This window comes from Aptenodytes patagonicus, chromosome Z (genome assembly GCF_965638725.1).
Source record: "Aptenodytes patagonicus chromosome Z, bAptPat1.pri.cur, whole genome shotgun sequence".
NCBI classification, from domain to species: domain Eukaryota; kingdom Metazoa; phylum Chordata; class Aves; order Sphenisciformes; family Spheniscidae; genus Aptenodytes; species Aptenodytes patagonicus.
In genome coordinates this window covers 14555503-14578860 of record NC_134982.1, presented here as the reverse complement: position 1 = coordinate 14578860, position 23358 = coordinate 14555503, and the positions used below count along the sequence as shown (strand labels likewise).

The 23358-nt window shown below is 37.8% G+C and overlaps 1 protein-coding gene across 1 annotated transcript in view; it reads right to left on the bottom strand.

The window, feature by feature from the left end:
* Positions 1-23358, bottom strand: part of SLC1A3 (solute carrier family 1 member 3) — a 69921-nt gene that overhangs the window by 27131 nt on the left and 19432 nt on the right. Inside the window, exon 3 of the mRNA XM_076361603.1 lies at positions 21528-21665. Within this exon, the coding sequence (XP_076217718.1) occupies positions 21528-21665 (138 nt within the window). The remainder of the gene's footprint in view (positions 1-21527; positions 21666-23358) is intronic.

Genomic DNA, 23358 nt, shown 5'->3' with positions numbered 1-23358 from the left:
TTTGACAATTGAGCCCTTCACAAGATCAGGTCCAAAATTAGTCCAAACTCTAGATTATTATTTTTAATAGCAGTAGCAGTAAGAGAATAAAATTGCAAAGAAAAAAGCTAAATAACATTTTCAAAGAACTATATGCATTGGTGAAGTTAATTAATATTAGATCAATACAGCTAATAACTTCCTGAAGCCACATAAAATACATGTCCAAAATACAGCTCTGTATGTCTTTTTGCATGAACTGATGGGCCAAGCTGCCCCCAAATCTCAGTTTAACTTATCTTTATTTGAATATGGAAATTTAAATAATAAAATTAGATATTTTATTAATTTTTCCAGGTCTATTAAGAACACTGGGCAAATATCTCACAGGAAAATTAGCAGTTGTATTTGATCCAAAATTACATGACCGTGATTAAGCCGAGCTGACTAATGAAACCCATGGCTGGGATATAGTAATGCAATTCAATGAGCCAATGAAATGGCTAAGAGTGGCCCCTAAAGGACTAGACCTGCGCCACAGTTTTATAGCCCTGCCCCATCCCTTGCCACCAGAAAAATATTAACTTTGGGTTTCGTAGGGTTTGTTTTTCTGTCAGTTTGTCATTCTGAATCATCTCAGAATTGTATCATGTGAACACCAGAACTTGTACAAGGGAAGCAGGAGACCATGTCTGGGGGCAGAAAACTAGCATTTTTGGCAGCAGTTTGCCATTACTTCAAGTTGGCTGTATTGTTAAACTGCATCCTTTGCTCTTTGGTGGCAGTGCTGCTAAAGCAAATTAAGCATTCCTTAGTTCCCCCTGCTTATATTTAAGCTGGCTCTGTTCTCACCAGGTAGCTGAGCAAACAGCATCCACCATTTGATGACAAGGAGAGAACAAGGGTGTGTGAAAGAGCACCTGGGCTCAGGAGAGCTCTGGAGGGCCATGGCTACTCAAACCAGCACTGCCTTCAAAAAAAATCGGCATAAAAATATACCCTTATGAAGATACACACGTTCCTGTTACATGTAAGAAAAAATCTCACTGCATGAGTGAATCAGAAATCACAGACTTTAACAGAAAGGTGGGACTTAACACAATGTAGGAGAGTCCACATAAGCACTTAAATAAAGCAATGTACCTTTCTTTGTGGATTCTCCACTACCACAGTGAGGAGAAAGGTTGTATATGATAAAAAAAGACCTTTTCTAGAGGATGCTAACCTAACCCTGCCATACGTACTTATTTCTGATATTCATAGAGCGCTTGTTTTGAAATATACCTGAATGTGGATGCTGGATACCTTTCAGTGATTCTGAAAGCTTTTGCATGTGCAAAAGTGATGCAAACTGAACATTGTACTCTTTCTGTTGGTCCCATACTTCTTGATGGAAGTACTGTAAAAATATGCCAGCAAATAGGTGTAATGTGTGCTAGCTTCAAATATATTTCCTCCATCCCTTTCTAACTCTTGTTAAGGGAAAATATTTTGTAACTAACCATGTTTTTTCATCCTTCATCCTCCTGGCTGCAAACACATGCTCTTCTAACCACAGTTTATTCATTAGAAGGAAAATGTTTCTGAAACCATGGTAAGATAATGTCAGAACATCACTGACCGGTGTAAATGGTAGAGGCCCAAATAGTCTCTAGTGGCTTTACAGTGGTTTTTACCTTTCAGTTAACCATGAATAATGAAAGAGCATTTTGTTGTTATTCATCAGATACTGCTCTTTCAGTGGAATAACCACTTTATGAAACTCTGCTTGGTTTCAGTGCATCAAGATTAGTTGTTATCTTACAAAAAATATGATGGTAATATATGCTGGAAGGTATTTCCTGGGCCATCAAGTATAGCATTCTGATACAGCAGGCAAATGTATTACACAGTCTTGGTTAGAAATTTATTGAGCTTGAGGTTCAAATCAGTTGCTATTTTTACCCGAACTGTTTTTGTGGTAGGGTATTCCACAGCCTTGCTCACTTCTTACTTTGCTTGTTTCCATGCACAAATAACTTGATTGGTCAACAGCTCAATACCCAGATGGAGATCAGTGACAAGTGGTGTCCTGCAGGGGTCTGTACTGGGACCAGTACTGTTTAGTATCTTCATCAATGACATAGACAGTGGGATTGAGTGCACCCTCAGCAGCAGATGACACCAAGCTGAGGGATGACACCATCCTGAGGGACAGGATGCCGTCCAGAGGGACCTGGACAAGCTGGAGAAGTGGGCCTGTGTGAACCTCGGGAGGTTCAACAAGGCCAAGTGCAAGGTCCTGCACCTGGGTCGGGGCAACCCCTGGTATCAATACAGGCTGGGGGATGAAGGGATTGAGAGCAGCCCTGCCGAGAAGAACTTGAGGGTACTGCTGGATGAAAAGCTGGACATGAGCCAGCAATGTGCGCTCGCAGCCCAGAAGGCCAATCGTATCCTGGGCTGCATCCAAAGAAGCGTGGCCAGCAGGTCGAGGGAGGGGATTCTGCCCCTCTACTCTGCTCTGGTGAGACCCCACCTGGAGTACCGTGTCCAGCTCTGGAGCCCTCAGCATAAGAAAGACACGGACCTGTTGGAGCGGGTCCAGAGGAGGGCCACAAAAATGATCAGGGGAATGGAACATCTCTCCTATGAAGAAAGGCTGAGAGGGTTGGGGTTGTTCAGCCTGGAGAAGAGAAGGCTTTGGGGAGATCTTACTGCAGCCTATCAGTACTTAAAGGGGGGTTATAAAAAAGATGGCGGCAAACTTTTTAGCAGGACCTGTTGCGACAGGACAAGGGGGAATGGCTTTAAACTAAAGGGGGGTAGATTTAGACTAGATATAAGGAAGACATTTTTTACGCTGAGGGTGGTGAAACACTGGCCCAGGTTGCCCAGAGAGGTGGTGGATGCCCCGTCCCTGGAAACATTCCAGGTCAGGTTGGACGGGGCTCTGAGCAACCTGATCTAGTTGAAGATGTCCCTGGTCATTGCAGGGGGGTTGGACTAGATGACCTTTAGAGGTCCCTTTCAACCCAAACTATTCTATGATTCTATGACTCTTCCTTTAAAATTCTTCTCTGTGTCAGGACAGTGTCAGTCAGTGAGGGCAGGGAAGAATTCCAGAAACCTCCCGAGACTGTGCTTGTTGTTGCTAAATAATTTATAGACACCAAAGTATCACACCTCCCAGTAAAATGAAATATGTAAATTACGTACACTTAGATGCTGCATTTATTGTCAGTGATATTTGCATTACGACAGGAAACCTCTTGCCGGAATATGCTCTGCTGTTCTGAAAAGTATAGTTGATTTACTTTTCGGGTTTGCAATATAATAGAATACATTTGGAGAACCAGTAGGAAAGTACATTTCCTGAAACTCACATCTGCCTGAGAAGGACCCTGCTGTGGGGCTGTTTAGATACGCATTTAACTCTTCGCATTATTCCATCTTTTGCTCACAGTATTGGAATGTGCCAAACAATATGCTTTTTGAAGGGAAACTAGGGAGTAATTTATCTTCTTTATGTGTGCTAAGCAGAGCAGGAGGGAGAGGCAAGCAGGGATTCACAGCAAGCCATAGAGCAGTGATTAGTAACAGCTGACAGTCTCAAACGAAGACTCTCTTTCTTTGGTTACCTCATTGTAATAACAGAGTACAAAGGGCTGACTGTCTTCAAGCCAAGAATCAGAGACCCAGGAACACAGAAAATAGCAGCTCACAATTTTTTTGGTAACAAAACACTGCTGCTACCTGCACAGTGCAATTCTAAAAAGACATCCTTTTGTGTCATTTGGACTAAGCTTTCCTGGAAATGGGATTCTTCTGTTGGGCATAAAGCTGCTTATTTTCTGTATCAGGAGTGAAAAAATGAGCACGTTTGCTTAAGAAAAAGCATAATGTAGCATAGTAAATTATTTCAGTTTAATTAGGAAAAAAGTTAATTGTGGTAGCTGATAAGTCAAAGCACATTAAGTTAGCTTGAATCTTACAGGACATGTTGTTGCAAGACTGAAATAAATATGCTAGTAGTTTTAAGACTTCTACCCTATTCCCCAAGGATGAAAATATTAATTTTCACTTATTCTGAACATATTGCCAAAAATATCTACCTTAAACATGAAATGCACCACATCCTGGCAAGATATCACTGATAAGGATACCTTTGCTTCTGGATGGTATTAAGCACATTACTTCGTGCTCCATAAAAATCCATAATGCAATTTCTTAAAATACACGTGGAAGATTTTAATCTGCTAAAACACTGGTCTGCATTTTGGCAGACTGTGCCTGGAGTCCTTCACAGACATGTTTTTGTATGTGCAGCACTTACTAAACAACATTCCACAAATGTACAGTGCTTCTGTTATCTGACTGGCTGTAAACCATGTGATGAAGCTGTAAACTATTTACTATGCTAAATCACTCTTGATCTACTTTAGCTGCTACTGAAAAAATAACATACTTGAGAATACAGATGTGAGATTAGAGGTATCCGTAAAGGAACAGTAGCTAGTAATGCAGCCTAATGTAAAAATGCATTTGCTTTTACATCCTCAGTATGTAACAGACATCTGAAGAGACACTTCTGTTGAATTGCTATAAAAATGAACATAATTCTAGTCAGAGAGGTGCAAGATTTACAGAATGGAAAATTAAGGCTGCCTGTCTAAAAAAAGATAGAGACATACCTCTATCTGTGTGCAAAATGACATGGGATTTGGGGTATGGGATTGTACTGATCTGTAACTTGTCACAGCTCTATGCTGGAGGCGTCACCTTCTCACTCAAAATGTGATCCAGTATTGTTGGCCAGCCAGTTCTTGGCTTCTTCACTAAAACTTCCAATAATAGACTCTATTGCAGTCATAGTGTCTTTTATTTGGATGATTGTCCACTAGGATCTGTCACTACTTAAGTTGATTTTATAGAGTTCATGCAGCAGCTGTCATTTGGAAAGAAGCTTTGCCCAGTTGGATGTGACTGAACTAGGATTTTAACTAATGGTAGTGTGTTACTAATGCATCTGGTAACAACCTGGCCTTTGGATTTCTGCTTGGAATTTTAATTTTAGCACAATTTTTAAAACCCTGAGATAATCTTTGCTAATTCAGTAATATTAGGGTAATTTGGAAAAGAACGGTGTGATAGTGCCTTTAGGTGTGTTCAACAAGACTTGATTTTTTTGAGTAATCTGAAGTTACTCTAGTAACTGCCCACTCACTAAAGAATCTTGCATATTTTTTGTTGTTATAGTAGCTATTATCTATCCTTGTACCAGGTTTACTAATAATCAAAATTGCTCTTTTTTTTTTTAGAAATCTTGTCAGTGACACAACACTGATTGGTGCCTCTGTGTCCAACTTAAAAGTGATACATTTTCATTTTGCTTTCAAGCTAGCAGTTCATTAATCTGCTGCTGCTTTATCCATTGGTCTTCCAAAGAATTTATCTGAGCTGCTCATGGAGCTGTCGCTTTCCTTTTTGTCTATGTTACGCTCACCCTGCTGGTGTTTACATGTTCTTGTAATCCTTTTAGTTTATTACATTCCTTCCCATGTGCCAGGCATTTTTTCAGTTGTACTATTTTGCAATAGTATGTATGCTTCCATGGGCTGTTCTTGATGGATTCACACTTTGTTCACTGACTTTTCTCCTCTCACACCTCAAGTATAATTTTAATTTCCGCCAATTTGTAGTGCTATCTGCATTCATATGAAGCAACATAAATCACTTTGAATGGAGCTCTATGCTGCTGTTGCTATCCAGCTCCCCATACTCCCCAATGATAGAAAATTAGCTCAGTTATCTATCTACAACAGTGAAGTCAGCAATGTCAACATAACATCTTCTCAATCTGGGGAAGTTTGTCCTGAAAGACATTACCCCCAATACTGTATTGACTTTGGTGCAGGACCTAGTATAGTGGGGCCTCAGTCCCTCTGATAGTTCAGGTACAAATAGGATGCACCACTACATAGTATTATCTATCCGTGTCAAAAGGAAATGCATGGAGCTCTTTCATGTCTCTAAGTCATTATTTGCATTAGAAATTGCAGAACAGTAACTAATTTGACAATACAGAGTACTTTAAATTCTCATTTTTCAAAGAATCACATTAGCTTGGATTTGATAAGAAAAATTCTGCATATAAAGTTTTACATGGCATAAAAAAATGAATCTTGTATTAATAAAGAATCTAGAAACAATCTGAGACATCATTTATCAAGTATTGCAAAGTCTATTTAAAGAGTACAGGATCTCATGCAGACATAATTTGAAAAAAATTGTATAGACGTTTTTAAATTTATGAACTAGCAGCCTTTTAAAACAGTACTTATAATCCATAACTTAATATCTTAATAATAAATAAGAACATCCTAATGCATAACATCATAAGCATTTTTCCATTTTTTTCATGGACCATACGAGTAAATTGTAATTTAATTACACCTTAAATCCCCCCAAATAATTTAATGGGTAACAGTCAAATCCACTTTAGGAAAAAAATACTTCCTATTTGTGAATTTAAGGTCCTCTGATAATATGCTGTATGAATACTAAGGAGTCATTACTTAAGCTGCAATTAGTCTATTACATTTTAAATTGTTGTTATAATTTGGGTTTTTTTTTCACAATTCACTAATGATGTTAAGGCTGTTCTGAGAACTCATTACAAAAGTGTGGAACTGGAGTGTCATGTGAACAGGCTTTTGTCTTCCTTCTTTTCTCTCCTTGTTTCGGTGACCTCTTGAACTTTGGGTCACTGATTCAGTTACAGCCTTGCAACATCAAAGCTGTACATTTTTTGCTTTGTCTTTCTCCACCTTACAGACTTGTAGGAGGCAATGGAAAGAAGTTAAGTCTTCCTCTGGAATACCTGACAGTAGCAATCAGTGCTTTTTAGTAATATTATTCAGCTCTTTTCCAGGATGTTACAGTGCTAAGTACGGCTGAAAAATAGGTTTTGGTTTCCACAATTCAAGTGTTACACAGTTGCCATCTGGGCATCATCTGCTTGCAGGCAGGATTGAGGATATGAATTTCTACAAGAGGTCTGAGGTACCAAAGAAATTAGCAGCTGATTTTAAACTAAACAGATGAAAGAGAAGAGGGTTTTTGTCGATCACTGTTGTTATTGGACTGTGATGTTCTGCAGAACAGAAAAGAAGCTTATTTACTTTTTAATCGACTATTAAACATTCTGTCTTGAATTTGAAAGCTTTATTTTCTCTATGGATGCGGGCCCTTTGCACAGCTTCGTTATCCTTGAGACAGATAGTAGCCAGGCTTAGTAAGCTAATGTTCTCTAACTTTGTTTTCAGGGTTTGGGGAGTTAAGACATACTGCAATTGGAAATATTGGACAAAGCTGATTTTCAGTGCAGGAATGTATTCATTAATGAAATAGCCATTCATTAGGTGAACTCTTGACCAAAACCTGTTTTTTCTCTAGCTCTGAAAAGAAACTATATTCACTGGACAGTCTCTGATAATTATCTAAGTATTCAGATCTAAGTTAGAAGTGGGTGGTGAAATGTTGGAATAAAGTAAGTATTTAGCTTTGCATATGAGTAGAGAGAAAATAAGAGAGCTGTTTATGGAGGAGAGAATCAGCATCAGTGTGTTAATTCTAGTGCAAATAGTGTACTTCTAGTACTATGCTGTACTTTTTTTTTCTTATTTACCACCTGTAAGGAGCTAGTGGTATAGTTGTCTGAGGACGAAAAGGTGTAATTATCTGAAAAAATGTTAATTCTGTTTAACTATATAATTATTACAAATTGAAGCCTAATCCTGAAAACGTGCTTAACTGAGGCATCTAAATAAATGCTTGTGTTAATATACTGAGTCCAAAAAACTCTTCACAACTTGTGATATGCTTGAAGCCCTTCAAACTCTTCAGTGAAGTAGAGAAGATGAATATTGCTTAAAGATTAATACCAGATCTGATAACTCTAACTACTCAGGAATTACAAGTCATGCTCTCCAAATACTGGAATACCCTAAAACCGAACATTTTTTCAAATAAGTGCTCCTTGTTGTGTGACTCTTGAGTTTTCAGAATATAGTCAGGATCTATTTTTGAGCTTTTCTTCACAACCAGGGGGCCAGGAATTTAATTTGCTTTGATTCTTGACTTCCAGAGGTGATGGGTCTTTAAGAATAACATTAAGTTCTGAAAGCTTCTGTTGCCATGAGAGTTGAGCACTTGACTGTTTTCTTTATTTGCATATTTCTTACTCAGTATTAGGACTGAATTGCTATTCAGTTGTGTGAAACTGTAAAGAATTTTATCTTTTCACTTTCCACATGATATGGCCCCATAAATAATGAGACTTTTTTTTGCACAAGTCTTTCTGTATCCTAGTAGCTTTTACTTCTCTTTGTAGATCAACATTGGTATATCTGGTTTTGATAGGCTCCTGCAGAGAAAAAGGTCCTTTCAAGATACTATCAATAGAAGAAATACATGGAACTTTCATATCTGGTGACCTAAGGAACCAAAATTTAAGAGCTTGCCATCCCAGATGCTTTTCTTGCTGTTTTGCCAGATATAACTGTCTTCACAATAGCAGGAATTGAAAGTTTGTGGTGTGCTCAACTGCCCTGTTTTGCTAAGTGTACAAACCTTTGTACAGGAATCTGTGTTTGTACTGATTGCACATGTCCCTCTTTCAGATGGAAATGCCATGCTTTACAATGATGAACTCTTGGCCAAGATCAGAAATGCTAAATATACAAACTGTTGACCTGAGGAACACTGAGACAGGTGACTCAAGAAAGTCCAACCTTGAGAACAAGTAGGGGCCTGTAGGAGTTTCTTTTCCCCCATTTCTGGAATTCAGATGGCATTTGCTACCTTCCAGAGACACACAGATGGGATTTTCAGTAAATTGAATTAACTTTGCTGTGGTATGTATCAGTGGCATCATTCAGTCAAACCTGGGAAGATCTCCTATAGAGAATCAAAGGAAAAAGGCCTTGTGTAAATGGGGAAAAGTCTCATCAGGGTGGCCCAAGTAAAATAGCTGAGGCAATGCATAGAAATGGCAAAGTATGCCCAGACCTAGCCAAAACTGATGCTTTCTAGAATAAGCCATCACCACAAAAACCCAGTCATTTCTGGGACTGGTGGTATGTTACAAGAGTTTTGCATCAAACTTCAGCAGTAAAACAGCACCCTGGACTCACTTGCGTGAAGAAAACCAAATCAGACTCTGTGAGCCTGAAAAAGTTCGCATTGAGACTTTCCACCCAATTAAAAAAGGCCGGCAATTCTGTAAGTAGATTCTAGGTTTCAGCAAACATTTTGCTGTGTTCATGGCTGCCTCAGGTGCTCCTCTGGAGACAAAATTGCAACAAAGAAATAAGGAAAAGGTATTTTATGCTGTGCCAGCCACATCTCTGCAAAAAGTTACCAACTATGAAAAGGAACTATGACACAACTGGAAAGCAATTTCTAGCAACCAGGTAGCTCTTAAATATCTGCAGTGGTATCTTTGGAGAGACTCTTCATGCCATATACAACAGCATTGTTTATATTTTGTTGCATTCATTTCTCAAGGTCTGAACTGGAGGATATAGAATATATTCAGAAACAGCCTGGAAGAGAAAGTAAAGAAAAAATACGCACTAACAGGAGTGTCTGGATGAAAGGAATTGTAGCTGATGCAGGATCTGCTTTGTGACTCTCTAACATGCAGCTCAAATCCCAGATGTTGTTGATCCTTAGTTATATCTGTAGTCTCAACAAATCGCTAGAGATTTCTCTCCCGAGTGTTTCTGTTTTCCCCTTCTTACCCTCCATAACCAGTGAGAGCTGTGTCATGCAGCCAGATACCAGGATGAACAATTAGATGGGCAGCCTTCCTCCTCTTCCAGATAATCCAATATCTTACTGGAACCCAGAACCAAGGCTTGAGTCTTGTAGCTCTTGTGGTGCACAGTGACTTTCCTTGTTCTCCATTGTTCAGAACTCAGGTGGGGCATCCAGCAGTGCTATCAAGAGACAAGTATTCAGTATCTCTGCCTCCAGTAATGATAACGGATCTGCCTTATAGAAGTTTATAATCCAAATACATGGCTGAAGGACAGCATGTAGCAGATCCAGCAATTAATTTTGAGAATTATATGGAAATAATATATTATAGGTCAACAACTGCCCATTATCAAAACATGGAAGAAAAATCAGGGGTGAAAACAAGGGTAGAGGACCTAATGATAGCATTACAGTCTCCTGTTTCTGAAAGATGACAGCCTTCTGCGTGTGGTTTGGTCTGCAGTTGGTCCATCTGCAATGATCTGTGTAGCTGATGCATTGATACAGAAGTACTTCGTGTCTGTCAGATTTTACAGCATTGATGAAAGGATGATACGTGTTACTTCTGCTGGTGTGCAAGTACTCCCAGTAATGTCCTGTGCAAGGACACCAGTAATGTCGGCTGGTGTCCACAAAATGCAGCCTCAGGAACTTGATTAGATTCTTCTGGTCTTCATGAGCAGTTATAGCAAAGACAAACTGACAAGGAAGCAAATATGATGGAGTTGTGCTACGTTCACATGTAGGAAATGGGGATACAGATGACAGCATTCAGGCTAGAGGTAAGAGGTGAAAGAAGTAGGAAAGTGAAAGCTGTTAAACCTTGAACAAAGCCTCTGTGTACGTAACTATCTCTGGGTGTAACTCTTCACAAGTTTTCAGGCTGGTTTTTGTCATACTTTGATATGGCTCTTACATTGTTGTTATTTGTCACTTTCCCAAGAGTGGCATAATTAAGCGCTGCCGATATTGTTGTGCATAGTTCTTTCCTTATTTCTCAACATATGGTTTCTCTTATCTCTTTTATTTTTAAGTCTAATTTCATGTCAATGAAGTGAATTTACATTTGTTGAAGGTGAGATGATTCTCAGATCATGGAAGAGTTTTTCCTTGTTTTGAACTGGCTCTCAAAAGAGCAATGTGTGTCAGAAAGCTGAAACTGTTGACAGTAGTCATTGCCTTAGAGCAATTGGTAGATGAAATCTTAACAGGTGAAAACAGAGAGACCCCTTCAATCTTATATGAAACTCTATGGAGTGCAATGATAACATAAACCTATGGGAAATTAGTCCGATGGTCGGCCAACCCATTTCTTTGTCTTCAGCTCTACCTGACATAGTCTTTCTTACTGAAAGACTATGAGAAACAGAAAAAGATAGGGTTCACTGCCCTTGCTTGCCCTCCCTGCATCTAGCCACCAGTGGAGACTCGGGCCTTCCTAAATTGCTAGTTCCCCAAATTTAATAGTCAATGATGGCAGTATCTGTGAACTTTCTAGTTTCATTTTGAAACTATTAACTTCTGGCTTGTGGCACTGTACAACACAATTTAATTGTGTGCTCTGTGAAAAAGTGCTTCCTTTTCTTTATTATAAATGCGCTCCCTAGTTATTTCATTGGACACCCCATATTTCCTTTATTATAAAAAATAATTAGGAGATATAATAGTAAATCATTACTCCGTCTAAGCCTCTACAAATGATTCATGATTTCTGTGGGCTTTTATGGTGATCTTCCACGCTTGTATCTTTCTCAAGCCAGAAAGTTGTAGTCTAATCCTTCTCTGCATTTCACTAGAACTCCATTCCACTAATAAGCCCTGCCACCTTCTCCAGACTGTTCACAGTGAGTCTGAGAACTCTTGCCTGTGTACTAATGGCCAACTGAGAGCTTGTGATTAGGTGTAGTACAGGTGTAGCATGTTCCCCTTTCCCAGGTGTATTACTTTGCACTTGGCACCATTCTAGTTCATCTGTCACATTATCACAGAGTCATTCATTATTGAAAACATTGTTCTTTACAGATTCAATCTTCAATATCCTGAATAAAATGCTTGCTCTCAGTGTCCTAATTCCCAAAATGCTGAGGAGACTTGGTTTTGCATTTTGGACATCTTGCTGTACAAAATACAAGCCCAAGTCTTTTCCATTTACAATCTAATGTAGCTAATTTTACATTTCATAATATTTTTGAGTTTTTTAATTTTCAGGTGTACTGTTTTTCTGTAACCAATTCATATTTGTTTGTATTAAAATAAAAAAATTGTTTTGAGTTGTCCCTAAGATATTTTTAGTCCTTCTGCCTTTGATTGAAATAGAAATGTTAATAAAGAGACAGTGTGGATTTACAATGGTCCATCAGTGCTTAGGCAAGATGCTTTAACTCTTATGCATTCTTCCAAATAGTTTTTGCTTTTTGTTTTGCTAGTGACTTGCCTGTCAGCAAGCAGTCTTGATGTTATGCATTTGAACTAAGATAAAGAATCAACACTAAGTCTTTGTGAATGGGAGGTTGTTACCTATTATCAACTCTGCTGGAATCCCATACAGAATGCAAACTGAATAAAAGTGTGTAACAACCTGTTATTCAATACTTTGTGAAACAACTAAAAGTAGTGGTCCACTAAGAAAACCTGTATTTTGCAATGAAATTAAAATCAACCTTTAATTAAGGGCTTCTAGCAAACTTGAATGATTTTAGAGGGTATTTTTAGTTTTGCTGTCTTTAATTATTGCAGACTTTGTTCTTGAACACCCTTGCTGTGTGCATTATTGCTTGCAGAGACTAAGACTTCAAAAACTACACTGCTACATACTTTCTGCTTTTGGATGCTGTATATCATGCTTAGGTTTTATTTTTAAGGTATAATAAAATTTTATTTTATACTGAGTGTCATTATATGCAGGAATTTCACCTCTGCTCTTACTGCATTTTAATTTTTAATGGGATCTGTGTTCACTTAGAATTGTTCTTTCAGGCTCTTGTGAAGATAGATTGCTGTGTATTTCCTATTGCAAAATTGTTTCAGAAATGGTTCAGAAGTGAGTTATATTTTCATTTTATGATCCTTTCTGTAGCTCCTTGCTTTTAGTATTTGCATAGATTAAGATACATAGTTCTTCCTGAGTAAGAGGTTCCACCCAAGCTGTGTTTATTGCACAAATATGTATGACATTTCATTATGATTTTCTAACATCCATGCCTTGCACAATGCTTTCTGACTTCCAGTTGGGTATAGCTTGTTTCCTCCTGGAGCACTTTCTGTGCAAAAACTTGTTCAGGAAACATATTCAGGAAATTGTAGTCAAATTGATTGCCAACATACACTGAATCTGCACATAGTTCTTTTTGTGTTTTGACTTGAAAATTGATGTTTCTAGGTGTTGAATAGCTTCCAACCTACCTTTTTTTCTTATTGATTTGCCAAAATGTAGCTGCATGCTACTTAAACTCATTTTTTTTAACTTCTGAAAGCTTTTGTCCAAAATACTTTAGAATTAAATGACATAATTATTAAACTTATCCTGCCCGCATTCCCTTACAGACTGTGGAGGGGAACAGCATAAGAAGGTTCTAATTTTTTCATCTTTGAGTGCCTGTCTAAATAATGATTATTAGAGGCTATGTGCCAGACTTGATAGACATTTGTTTTATACAGTAATACAGGTAGTGAAGAGCAGGTGTTTAAAGTAATTATGTTTATAAAGTTTCATGTTTGTATATTTTTAGCTGCTGTTGGCCTGAATCTACCATACAGATGCTAGCTTGAGATGAAATTGTTACAGAACATGGATCAACACTAGTAATATTTCTTCAGTTGTTTCTTTATCCCTACAGGAAATCTGTATACAAGATGACTGGATCTTTACAAACTTAGTAACTTGCATGCCCACATTTTTATCCAGTCTTGGTTTTGGAGACATACAAATCAAAGCATGAATTTTCCTTTATTTGTGGAAAAAAGTATTTGGATGTTCAAATTAAATAGCACTGTTGTCCAGTTATGCAAATTGCATATGTAAATACCTATATAAATGCATAAACTGACGTGTGCATGAAATGTACAAGTACATAAAATCAAAGCTGCCATGCAATTCAGCTTTTACAACGTTGACATGCTTATACAATATTGGATGGGGGAGAAAGAGGGAAGAGTTACCTGAAAAAGAAGGTAAGTTACTTTTTTAATAACATTTTCTGTATTAAAAGAAAGGCATAAGTAAAAAAATAACATGCTCCTAGGATGTTCGTGGATTGGTTACTCATAGCAGGCTTACTACCGTAGGAGGTATCTACAGGATTCATCTGTAGAAAGCTTCCAATACACATAATGCAGGCGGCTCAAATACACTGGCAATCCAAAAGGTGCCTCACTCATAGAGAATCTGTCAGTTCTCTTCTTTTGCCTGTAACTAGAGTCAACTGAGGTCAGTATAAAACTTTTCATTGATTTGATGGGTTTTGATTACTTTGACTCCTAAAATAATTTCTTTAGGACATGCAAAAATCAGGGAATTTTTGGAAAATCAGAAAATTTCCAATTTTTATGATTTGGAAAATTGGTTCATTGCTCTGGTGACCAGCTAAACTGAGCAAACACTGCCTAATTGTTTCTCACTTTTCATACATGAACTATACGAACTTTATCAGGAATGCTGTATTTCTTAAACTGAAACACAGAAGAGTAAAACTGACCTTTTAATATTTTTGGCTTCCAGCTTTACTGTGAGTACGCAAGATGTTGCACAGGCACTGGTTATAGGTCTGTTCTGCCAGAATGAATTAAAGGGAATTACTGCTAGGCCCCTCCTTTTTCTTCCTGGGAGAAGGATAATGCTGGCTCCACAGCATTTGTTCCCCTCTCTGGAATCCTGCTGAATGAGAAACTTTCCATCTGCTGAAATTACCATAAACATTTGTGGCTGATATGAGACAGCACCTGCGACCTTGTAGTAAGTGATAGCCTTTTTTCCACAGTAGGCTTGTCAGCGAGTAGACAGGAGAACACTGGAACTACATAGAGTTCATGCAGTATGGCTCCTGCTTCCACAAACCTAGACACAGGATGGATTCTCAGCCTCTTTTTTGAAGAGGTATTGCACAGGTCTCTTTATGAGACCTTCCTATTGTGTGCTCTGATGTGAGGGGTTAGGATGAACAAATTCAAAATTCTGGCCCTTTATGTTTACTGCTATTAATTTAATATGTTAATTAGGGACATTACAATTGTCAAAATGAAAAATGCTGATAATTTACTAGAGGATAGGTGTTTTGATAAGATTTAGTAGCATTTGCATCCAGTTACACTTGATGGGTCATCTACTGCCTCATTCCAAATATTGGAAAGGCAAATATAAAACTTAATTTCTTAAATTTAATAACATGAGACTGTATGATTTTCTAGAATTATGTCTTTACAGAAGACTGGGTACAGCTGCTACCTGGATGTGAGAGACCGTGCCATTATATCACAGTTCCCTGTCATACAACATAGTTTAGGTCCATCACACCATATGCTAACTTCAGGAGAATTTTTTTTTTTTTACTTCATGGCTAACACATTCCTGTTAAACAGTTGTGTCCATTTATGCATATCTGATTATTGGTGATATCATCATAGCTAGCTGCAAGCAGTCACTAGGTAGCTTTGGGTGTAGTCTCTCTACAGCAACTGTCTCAGTGATGGCCTTATATACCATTCTTGCTGTAATTATTTGCTTAAGTTTATTTCCATCTCTACAGTGAGGTAACTAAAATAGCTATATACTTTGCATCTGCTGAGCAGTGACAACTTAATCTACATGTCCATTAAAATTTCCATCATATATAGTCATCTTCTTTTCTGCCTAGTAGCTACAAAAAAACTTCACCAGCACTACATCTGAAAGGAGAAAGAAAGCAAAGATACAAAAAGGGAACAAGATTTGCCTAAGGTTATACAACATGTCACAGCATTAATCTTCCACATTTTACATCCATAAGTTGCTTTGGGCAAAACTTGGCTTTTCAGCAGTTGAATCTGTTCATATCCAGATGCTGCGTTTTTCCTGACTGACGTAAGGGGTGGCTTGGAGACTATTTCAAGTTCAGTTGTTTCTTTGAATATTATCCTTAGAATCATAGAATCATAGAATCATTGAGGTTGGAAAAGACCTCTAAGATCATCGAGTCCAACCGTCAACCCAACACCACCATGTCCACTAAACCATGTCCCTAATCACCTCATCTACACGTCTTTTAAATACCTCCAGGGATGGGGACTCAACCACTTCCCTGGGCAGCCTGTTCCAATGTTTCACCACTCTTTCAGTAAAGAAATTTTTCCTTACATCCAATCTAAACCTCCCCTGGCACAACTTGAGGCCATTTCCTCTCGTCCTATCACTTGTTACTTCGGAGAAGAGACCAACACCCACCTCGCTACAACCTCCTTTCAGGTAGTTGTAGAGAGCGATGAGGTCTCCCCTCAGCCTCCTTTTCTCCAGGCTAAACAGCCCCAGTTCCCTCAGCCGCTCCTCATAAGACTTGTTCTCCAGACCCCTCACCAGCCTCGTTGCCCTTCTCTGGACATGCTCCAGCACCTCGACGTCCTTCTTGTAGTGAGGGGCCCAAAACTGAACACAGTATTCGAGGTGCGGCCTCACCAGTGCCGAGTACAGGGGCATGATCGCTTCCCTACTCCTGCTGGCCACACTATTTCTGATACAGTTTCATTTCATTCATCTGATCCTTGTTTCATTATAGGTCATTTCAAGCAACTGCATCTGCAACTTGGCTGTTAATTGTGATCTCTACTTGTGTTTTGTTTTATTACTTGAGTCATTTTGTGTGCCTTTGTTTTTATCTCAGTGAGGAGACAGACCATGTTCCTTACTACTTGTTTTTAACATTGTCACCATTCATTGCACTCCTTTGATAGCTGAAATCAAAAGCATCATATGTACATCCAAGATTAGTTATGAGGCACCCACACATGGAAATTCCAGCTTTCTGCACTTTGTCAACACTTTCTATAGATTTTGTAGTGGTAAATACTATGAACATGTTGAAAAAGTGGGGACAAAAACTTGTGTCTCTGAGTCTGCCCAAAGGAAAGTCACTTGTGTCTCCTGCAGTTGTCAGTGTTGTAGTTGGTTATTCAAAGGCTGCACCAGAGGCAGGGAAGTTTCTGTATCTTCCAGACTCCATGAAAGACAGTCATGTCATTATTGGAATTTGAAAGGGGAGTGAATATAAACAAAGACTTGCTACAAACTACATACTAAGACGTTTTTCTTCTTTGAGGTAAACCTTCCATACTCTGTCTTCTAAACTGTTTTACTATACAGCCTTCTTTTGTGTAAGAAGATTCACAGTCTTTGTGTTTGTGCAGAATCTTGCACAGAAAACCCTGGTCTGTGATTAAGACTCATTTGTACCATATTAGTGTTATTCCCATTAACAGTTTAGACAAGTATTATCATCTAATGCACAGTGCATTGTACTGGTATTCATGATTGGGATCTTTCCTTGATTCTATTATTGCTGACCTGCTGTATAATCTTGGGCAAGCCAGTGGACCTCGCTGTTTCACTGTTTCTACATTCCCTTTCTCTTTCCCCAGCTTGATTTATGTTAGTAAATAAACTATTTTCTTACTGTTTCTGCAATGTGCGGCAAAAATTAGTCTAAGATCTTGACTGGGCTTTTTATGCTTTGCTATACTTTACCAGACAAAGATATTTGAAAAAAGTGCACAGAATTTAATCCTAGCTTACTTGCATTTAAAAGTAGTGGTCCCTGTACAACTAAATTCCAAGCTTCCAAAACTTTGGGGAAGGAGAAGCAGCCTGTCTATTAAACTGAGCTATGACCAGAATTGTGCAAAATATTTGCAAATAACCCTCATAAAATTTCTCTAGCTTTAATATTTGTGACAAATGTTATGCTCCAACTACGCTTTTTATAAAGATTGGTCATGAATCATTTTTGTGAATGTGATTTCAGGAAATACATAGTTTGGTTAAGAAAAGGTACCTTGTCCTGATGCCCTTATATTCAGTGAATAACTGAAATACACAGGTAAAACTTGTGGGCCAGTTTTAAGGGCTGGAATTTCAACTTCGTTATGATCTTGCTGTAACAGCTTAAAAAATGTTAATGCATAGTGCACTTAATGCTGGTGCAAATCTTGCAGTCTTTGCCTATTTTCTGACGAGTTGAATTGTTACCATATGTGTATGTATTTATTTTACATACCTTTTAGGGACAATGCCTATTTTAAAATAATTATATCAAGCAATTTGTTTATGTCAAACACTTCAAGTTATAATGAAATAAGAAGGTATAAAATATTTTGAACTCCTATAACTGCAGCAAATTCAAAACAGAAATGGAGCAAAATTGTCAGCCCTGTGTTTGTATAAGAATTCAGTCCAGATTTGGCCATAAAATAATCCAAATGGGAATTTCATCTACTTCTTTGGTTATTTATGCTACCTCCCATATACTGTGCTTTAATTTTGCCTTTGACTTTGTAAGAGATACTGATTGGGAATGCTGACTTAGGAGTTCTCCCATTTGAAAGACTGTAGAGAGTAAAGACCAGCATAGAGTATGCAGTTGGATTTGTGTCTAAACCACAAAAGATGAAGAATACAGATATTCGTATAATCATATTTTCCTATAAACAGTAAAAGATGGTGAAAGGTATGCAAGTAACCTCTATTTTCTCCCAAGCAGATGTTAGTACATGCCTGGTAACATACACATCAGAAGATAGAATCTCATGGAGAAAACTGCATATCTGCTTGAGCCACGTGCAATAATGGTAAGTCATAAGGCAAACGTGAGTAAAAACCTCTGAATGTGATTCTGCATTGTTTCTTTCATGAAAGTACCAAACCAGGATATAGATAAATGTGACTGGGTTGACTTCACCTTTTATAGTTTATTTTCCCAAGAGTCTGTGAATAACCATCAGAACTGTTTACCTGTATAGCAGAAGTCTTCAGTTTCTCAATTTATCTTTCACTTACGTAACAGCCCATAGCTTCTGTAATTATTACTTTTTTTTTATTGTTCTAATTTCTTTGACATTCACAAAATTTGCAGAGGAATGTGATCATCCTCAGCCTATTTCTAATACCTCAGAGGCCATATGTTCTGATATTGTCATAACCAGTTATATTGAGCGCACTTACATAAATACAAAAGGAAACCCAGAACATCATATCTGGGAGACAGTGTCATGCCTGCAAACAGCAAAAATATTTATTCAGATAATTTACAATTGGAAGAAGCAATTGTATTATCAGCGTGCAAGACCCTGGAGGAATCTTTCTGAGGTTAGTTAAGAGGCATCTGCTTTGCTTTGCTAAACAAAATACAGGAAATAAGAGATTTGGCTCATGGATGCCAAGAGTGGTTTTAAGACTGACTTGAGAAGCATAAGACTTTTATCCAATGAATTATCCTATAATGTGTAAAAAGAGGAAACCAATAGTGTCTATAAAATTGCACAGTAGTATACCTGTAATGGTTATAGTTCATTATTATTTAGATATTCAATAATACCTGTATATTTACTTGAGTATGAGAGTTCTGCAGCAAATGTAAGAGCATCTTTTTTAAAAAAAAACAATTTGTACACTAAATGAAGTATTGTTCAGTGTAGAAAACAGTTTTTCCACAGTTTTTAGCAATAAACTGGGAAATTTCTTTTAATCCCATGAAAAAAAGACATAGTCCTGTTGTAATTAATGATTTTTTTAAAAGAATGAAATCTGTCATTTGTGAATTGCATTGAGTTTTCTCTGATTGTTCCCTGCCTGACTAAAGAAGTTTAAAATGTTCTTATTTACCTTGAAGATTACCATCTCTACTTCAAAGGGAAACTCTAAGAATAATCCACTTAATATTGCAAGGCACTTGTATGATAATAAGACAAATCTTACAGATAGATAAGATTTCTCTTTGCCAAAAGCCTTTATATAATAAAGGAAATTATTGTTATGAAAAAAGGGCATAAAAAAGGATAAAGGGCTCCAAAAAATCTAAAAGAAAAAAAAATATATCAAAAAGAAGGGTATTGTTTCGATCCAGAGATGGAAGATTCTTTTCAGAATAGAATTAGTTGGAAACTCATTGTTGTGGTATTTCACAAAATCTCTACTGAGAGCTGGTGATACATAGCAAATGAGCCTGTTTTATCACAAGGCCAGCTCCTTGTGACACCTGTGACTCTCTGAGGCTGATCTTTACCTGAACAAAGTGTTTCTACTTAGAATTTTGAAAGTGAATTCAAATCCTTGTATAGGATGATCTACCTAATTTCCTGTTTTACCTTGAGCTCTCTCAGAGAACCAATATGGATGGAGAGTTACAAGGAACTGAGCAGGTAATTTCTCCTGCAATAACTCATCCTACAAAATGGAGCAGCAGTGCCAGTCTCAGCTGACACTGAAGAAGGGTAAATGTCTCTCCTTTTCTACTTTTAATGGTTTTTCTATCAGTGTCCAGCCAACCTGGGGAGTTCTGCAGGTGAAGGGGACAAGAAGACAGCAAAGAGAGATGACATGTAACAGAATTATGCACTGGTTGGGAATAAAACCTGCCATTGTTTCCCCTACAAGATTTATATATTTCTCTCTCGTTTCAGTGTACATTAAGCTTTCAGTATCCATATAATACGTGTGTATAGAAACAAGCTTTACTTTCTCCTTGAAATATGTGAAGGCAAATGATTTTGTAACTGTGAATACCCTAGTTTTCTGCTGTGGTATTAACAGCTTATATACACACATACTATCTTTGTTATCTGTGAAGATGGGGTCTATGCTCATTTGCATTTGTAAGGGGAGATCTTAATATTAAAATATTTGAAAATCATTGAAATAGAGAACAGCTTATTGTCTCTTGATCCTCTGACAATTAAGGTAGTGTATTAGGTGTTTAGATCCTAGGACTTCCAAATGGGAGGTTTTGATTAAGTTCTCCAAGCTGTATTACTGATTTGCTGGTAGACCAGAGTCCATGCTTTCTTTTCTTCAGATAATTAATAGGGTAAATACATCACAGATACATCCTGAACTTTCATGAAAAATCTGAGAGCTCTTCCATGAAACTTAGGTGGAATGACAAGGCATAAATCATCAAAAGAAATTAATTATTACATCTCTAGCTCAAGGAACAACTTAGTAAAGAGGACTTGAAGCTTAATAAAGTTGCTGACCAGAAGACAGGAAACCAGAACAGATGGAATGAAGTTTCTTCCAAACTATCCAATTTATCCCATGTATCACCTATTTTTTTCTAATCTGTTGCTAAAAGATTAGGAGGTAGACAGATGTTTTACAGATCTGGGTTTGCAGGCATGGATTATTGCCCACAATCAATAGTTTAAACTTTCTTGGGTCTTAGAACTATTTTTCTGAGATACATTATCTTTGATAACAATAGGACATTGTGGAGGAAATACCTGTTCAGAAAGTAAGAGGAGAAAGTGGAGTACAGAGTCAGCTTCATAGCAGCTACATATAGTAACTTGTACAGTTAGATTGTCTTGGAATTGGGAAAAGCACCTTCTGGTTTCTTTCTATAGTAATTCAAACCTTTTGTCACATTGTCTCTAAAACAGCAGTAGTAAAGGTATCACTTTCTGCAGGTTATAATGCTTCTAGGACATGGAATGTTCATTTTTTATGATTTGGTGTGTGCATCTTTATCAAATTATTTAAAAGAACAAAAAAACTTTTTTTTTTTTACCTGTGACTAAACTGGATACAATTAGTGGCAGGACCAGCATTTGCAGCATTCTCATGAGTAGTTCTCCTGGAAATGAAAAGTACTTTACTTCCCGATAGCTCATCTTGTATGATCGGAGAGAAAATCCAAGGATTACACCTGAAGAGAGGGAAAAAATATCATGACTTACTCTTCTAAAGTAGTAGTAACATCTAAACATGAATATCTGTATAGTATTTATTTGACGTATCTGATTGTAACATGCAGTTTTTATTATGCCCCCGATTGCACTCCTGATTTGCTCTCTCAAATATCAACTACTATTATGAGTAGTCCTACTGATGCCATTAAATTATTTTTCACTGTAACAGATTCAGAAGGTTATTCGTGCTGCTGTTTTTTGAAATCTGGATTAATCTAAAAGGTACATCTTGAGCATAAATGAAAAGGAAACAGGCCCTGCTACTGCAGCCAAGTGCTTTGACTTCTGGGATTTTGAGCGTAATCATATATGCAATGCATATACATACTAGCTACCAACCTTCAGAAGTCTTGTCCATGCCTGTTTACTCTGTGAGGCCTGATCCTGTAGATTTGCTTCAGACTGGATGAGATAACCAGGACAGATGTATTTGAGAATCCCCTTGTGCTTAAGGTCTTTACACAGCAAAACAGCATCAGGAAGTAAATAGCTTTACACAGACCTACCTTCAGAAACACAGGCACTTGTGAAGAAGCAGCTAATCGGGGTTGGAAGGTCTTAGTGGATGATTAAGTGGTAGGTTTCAATGCCTGAGGGAGTGGGGTAAGGGAGGGCCTGGATCCATTTATCTTGCTGGGAACAGATAAATAGTGCTTGAGATACATTTACAAATGGAAGCCATAGATGGGCTGATGTAGCAACCTAAACTTCTCAGCTAGAACTTCATAGATTTTGTCCTGTACTTGGCACCAACTGCTTTAGTTGCTTATTTGGTTAATTATTTGGTTAATTGACACAACTAGTTACAATTTACTGAATGTTAAATGGTTTGGTACCTATCTGATGTAGGTTTTCTATATCCAATCAGGATCTGGAACACTCCTTAACCATACGCATGGTGAAACTCAGCTATGCCTCCTCCCCATTCCTGACTCCATGTTCTTCCCCACTGTCTAGTACTGGCATTTGTGCTAATTGTGGCTGTATAGAAAGTTGGATCAGAGAATTGATCCTGCTGCAAAGAGAATTTATTTTACTGGGTTAATTTTCAGCCAGGTCAATTCCTTGAGGTAATTTGTTTGTATGGCTGCACAAGTGTTGGTACCTTCACAAGGGAGTAGGTAGAAATGTGCCTTGGAGAAGAGTGGGACTGCCCTTTTTGGCATATAGGCAGACTTAGGTTTCCTAAAACTTTTCATGAAACTGCTTCCTCAGTGATGTTAGGCAGCAGAGTATTCAAGCTCACTTCTAGATTGTGTTAGAACTTGGGTACATCCTGAAAATGCCATAACATTGAACACTTCTGGAAACTGCTAGTTCCAATTCTTAACCACTTTGTGGTTTTGGGGTTTTTTTAATCAGATTTTAGATTGGTACATCCATACAGCAGATAATATCTTCATGCCAAATTTTACTAGCTAAAATAGGCTGTTATGCCTCCTACACTAGCTTATTGCCATCTGCTGATGTAAGGAAACAGCTATAACTCTCATGTTAGTGACCCCTGTCTGTCTGATCATGCTGTTAGGGACTTCATCAGGTTGGTTAAGTTAGAGGAGTCCAGAAATGTCTTGTGTAGGTCAGAAAATCTCAGTGTTACAGGATGGCAAAAAAGTTATTAGAGCACAATTGGAACCAAGCATGGAGTTC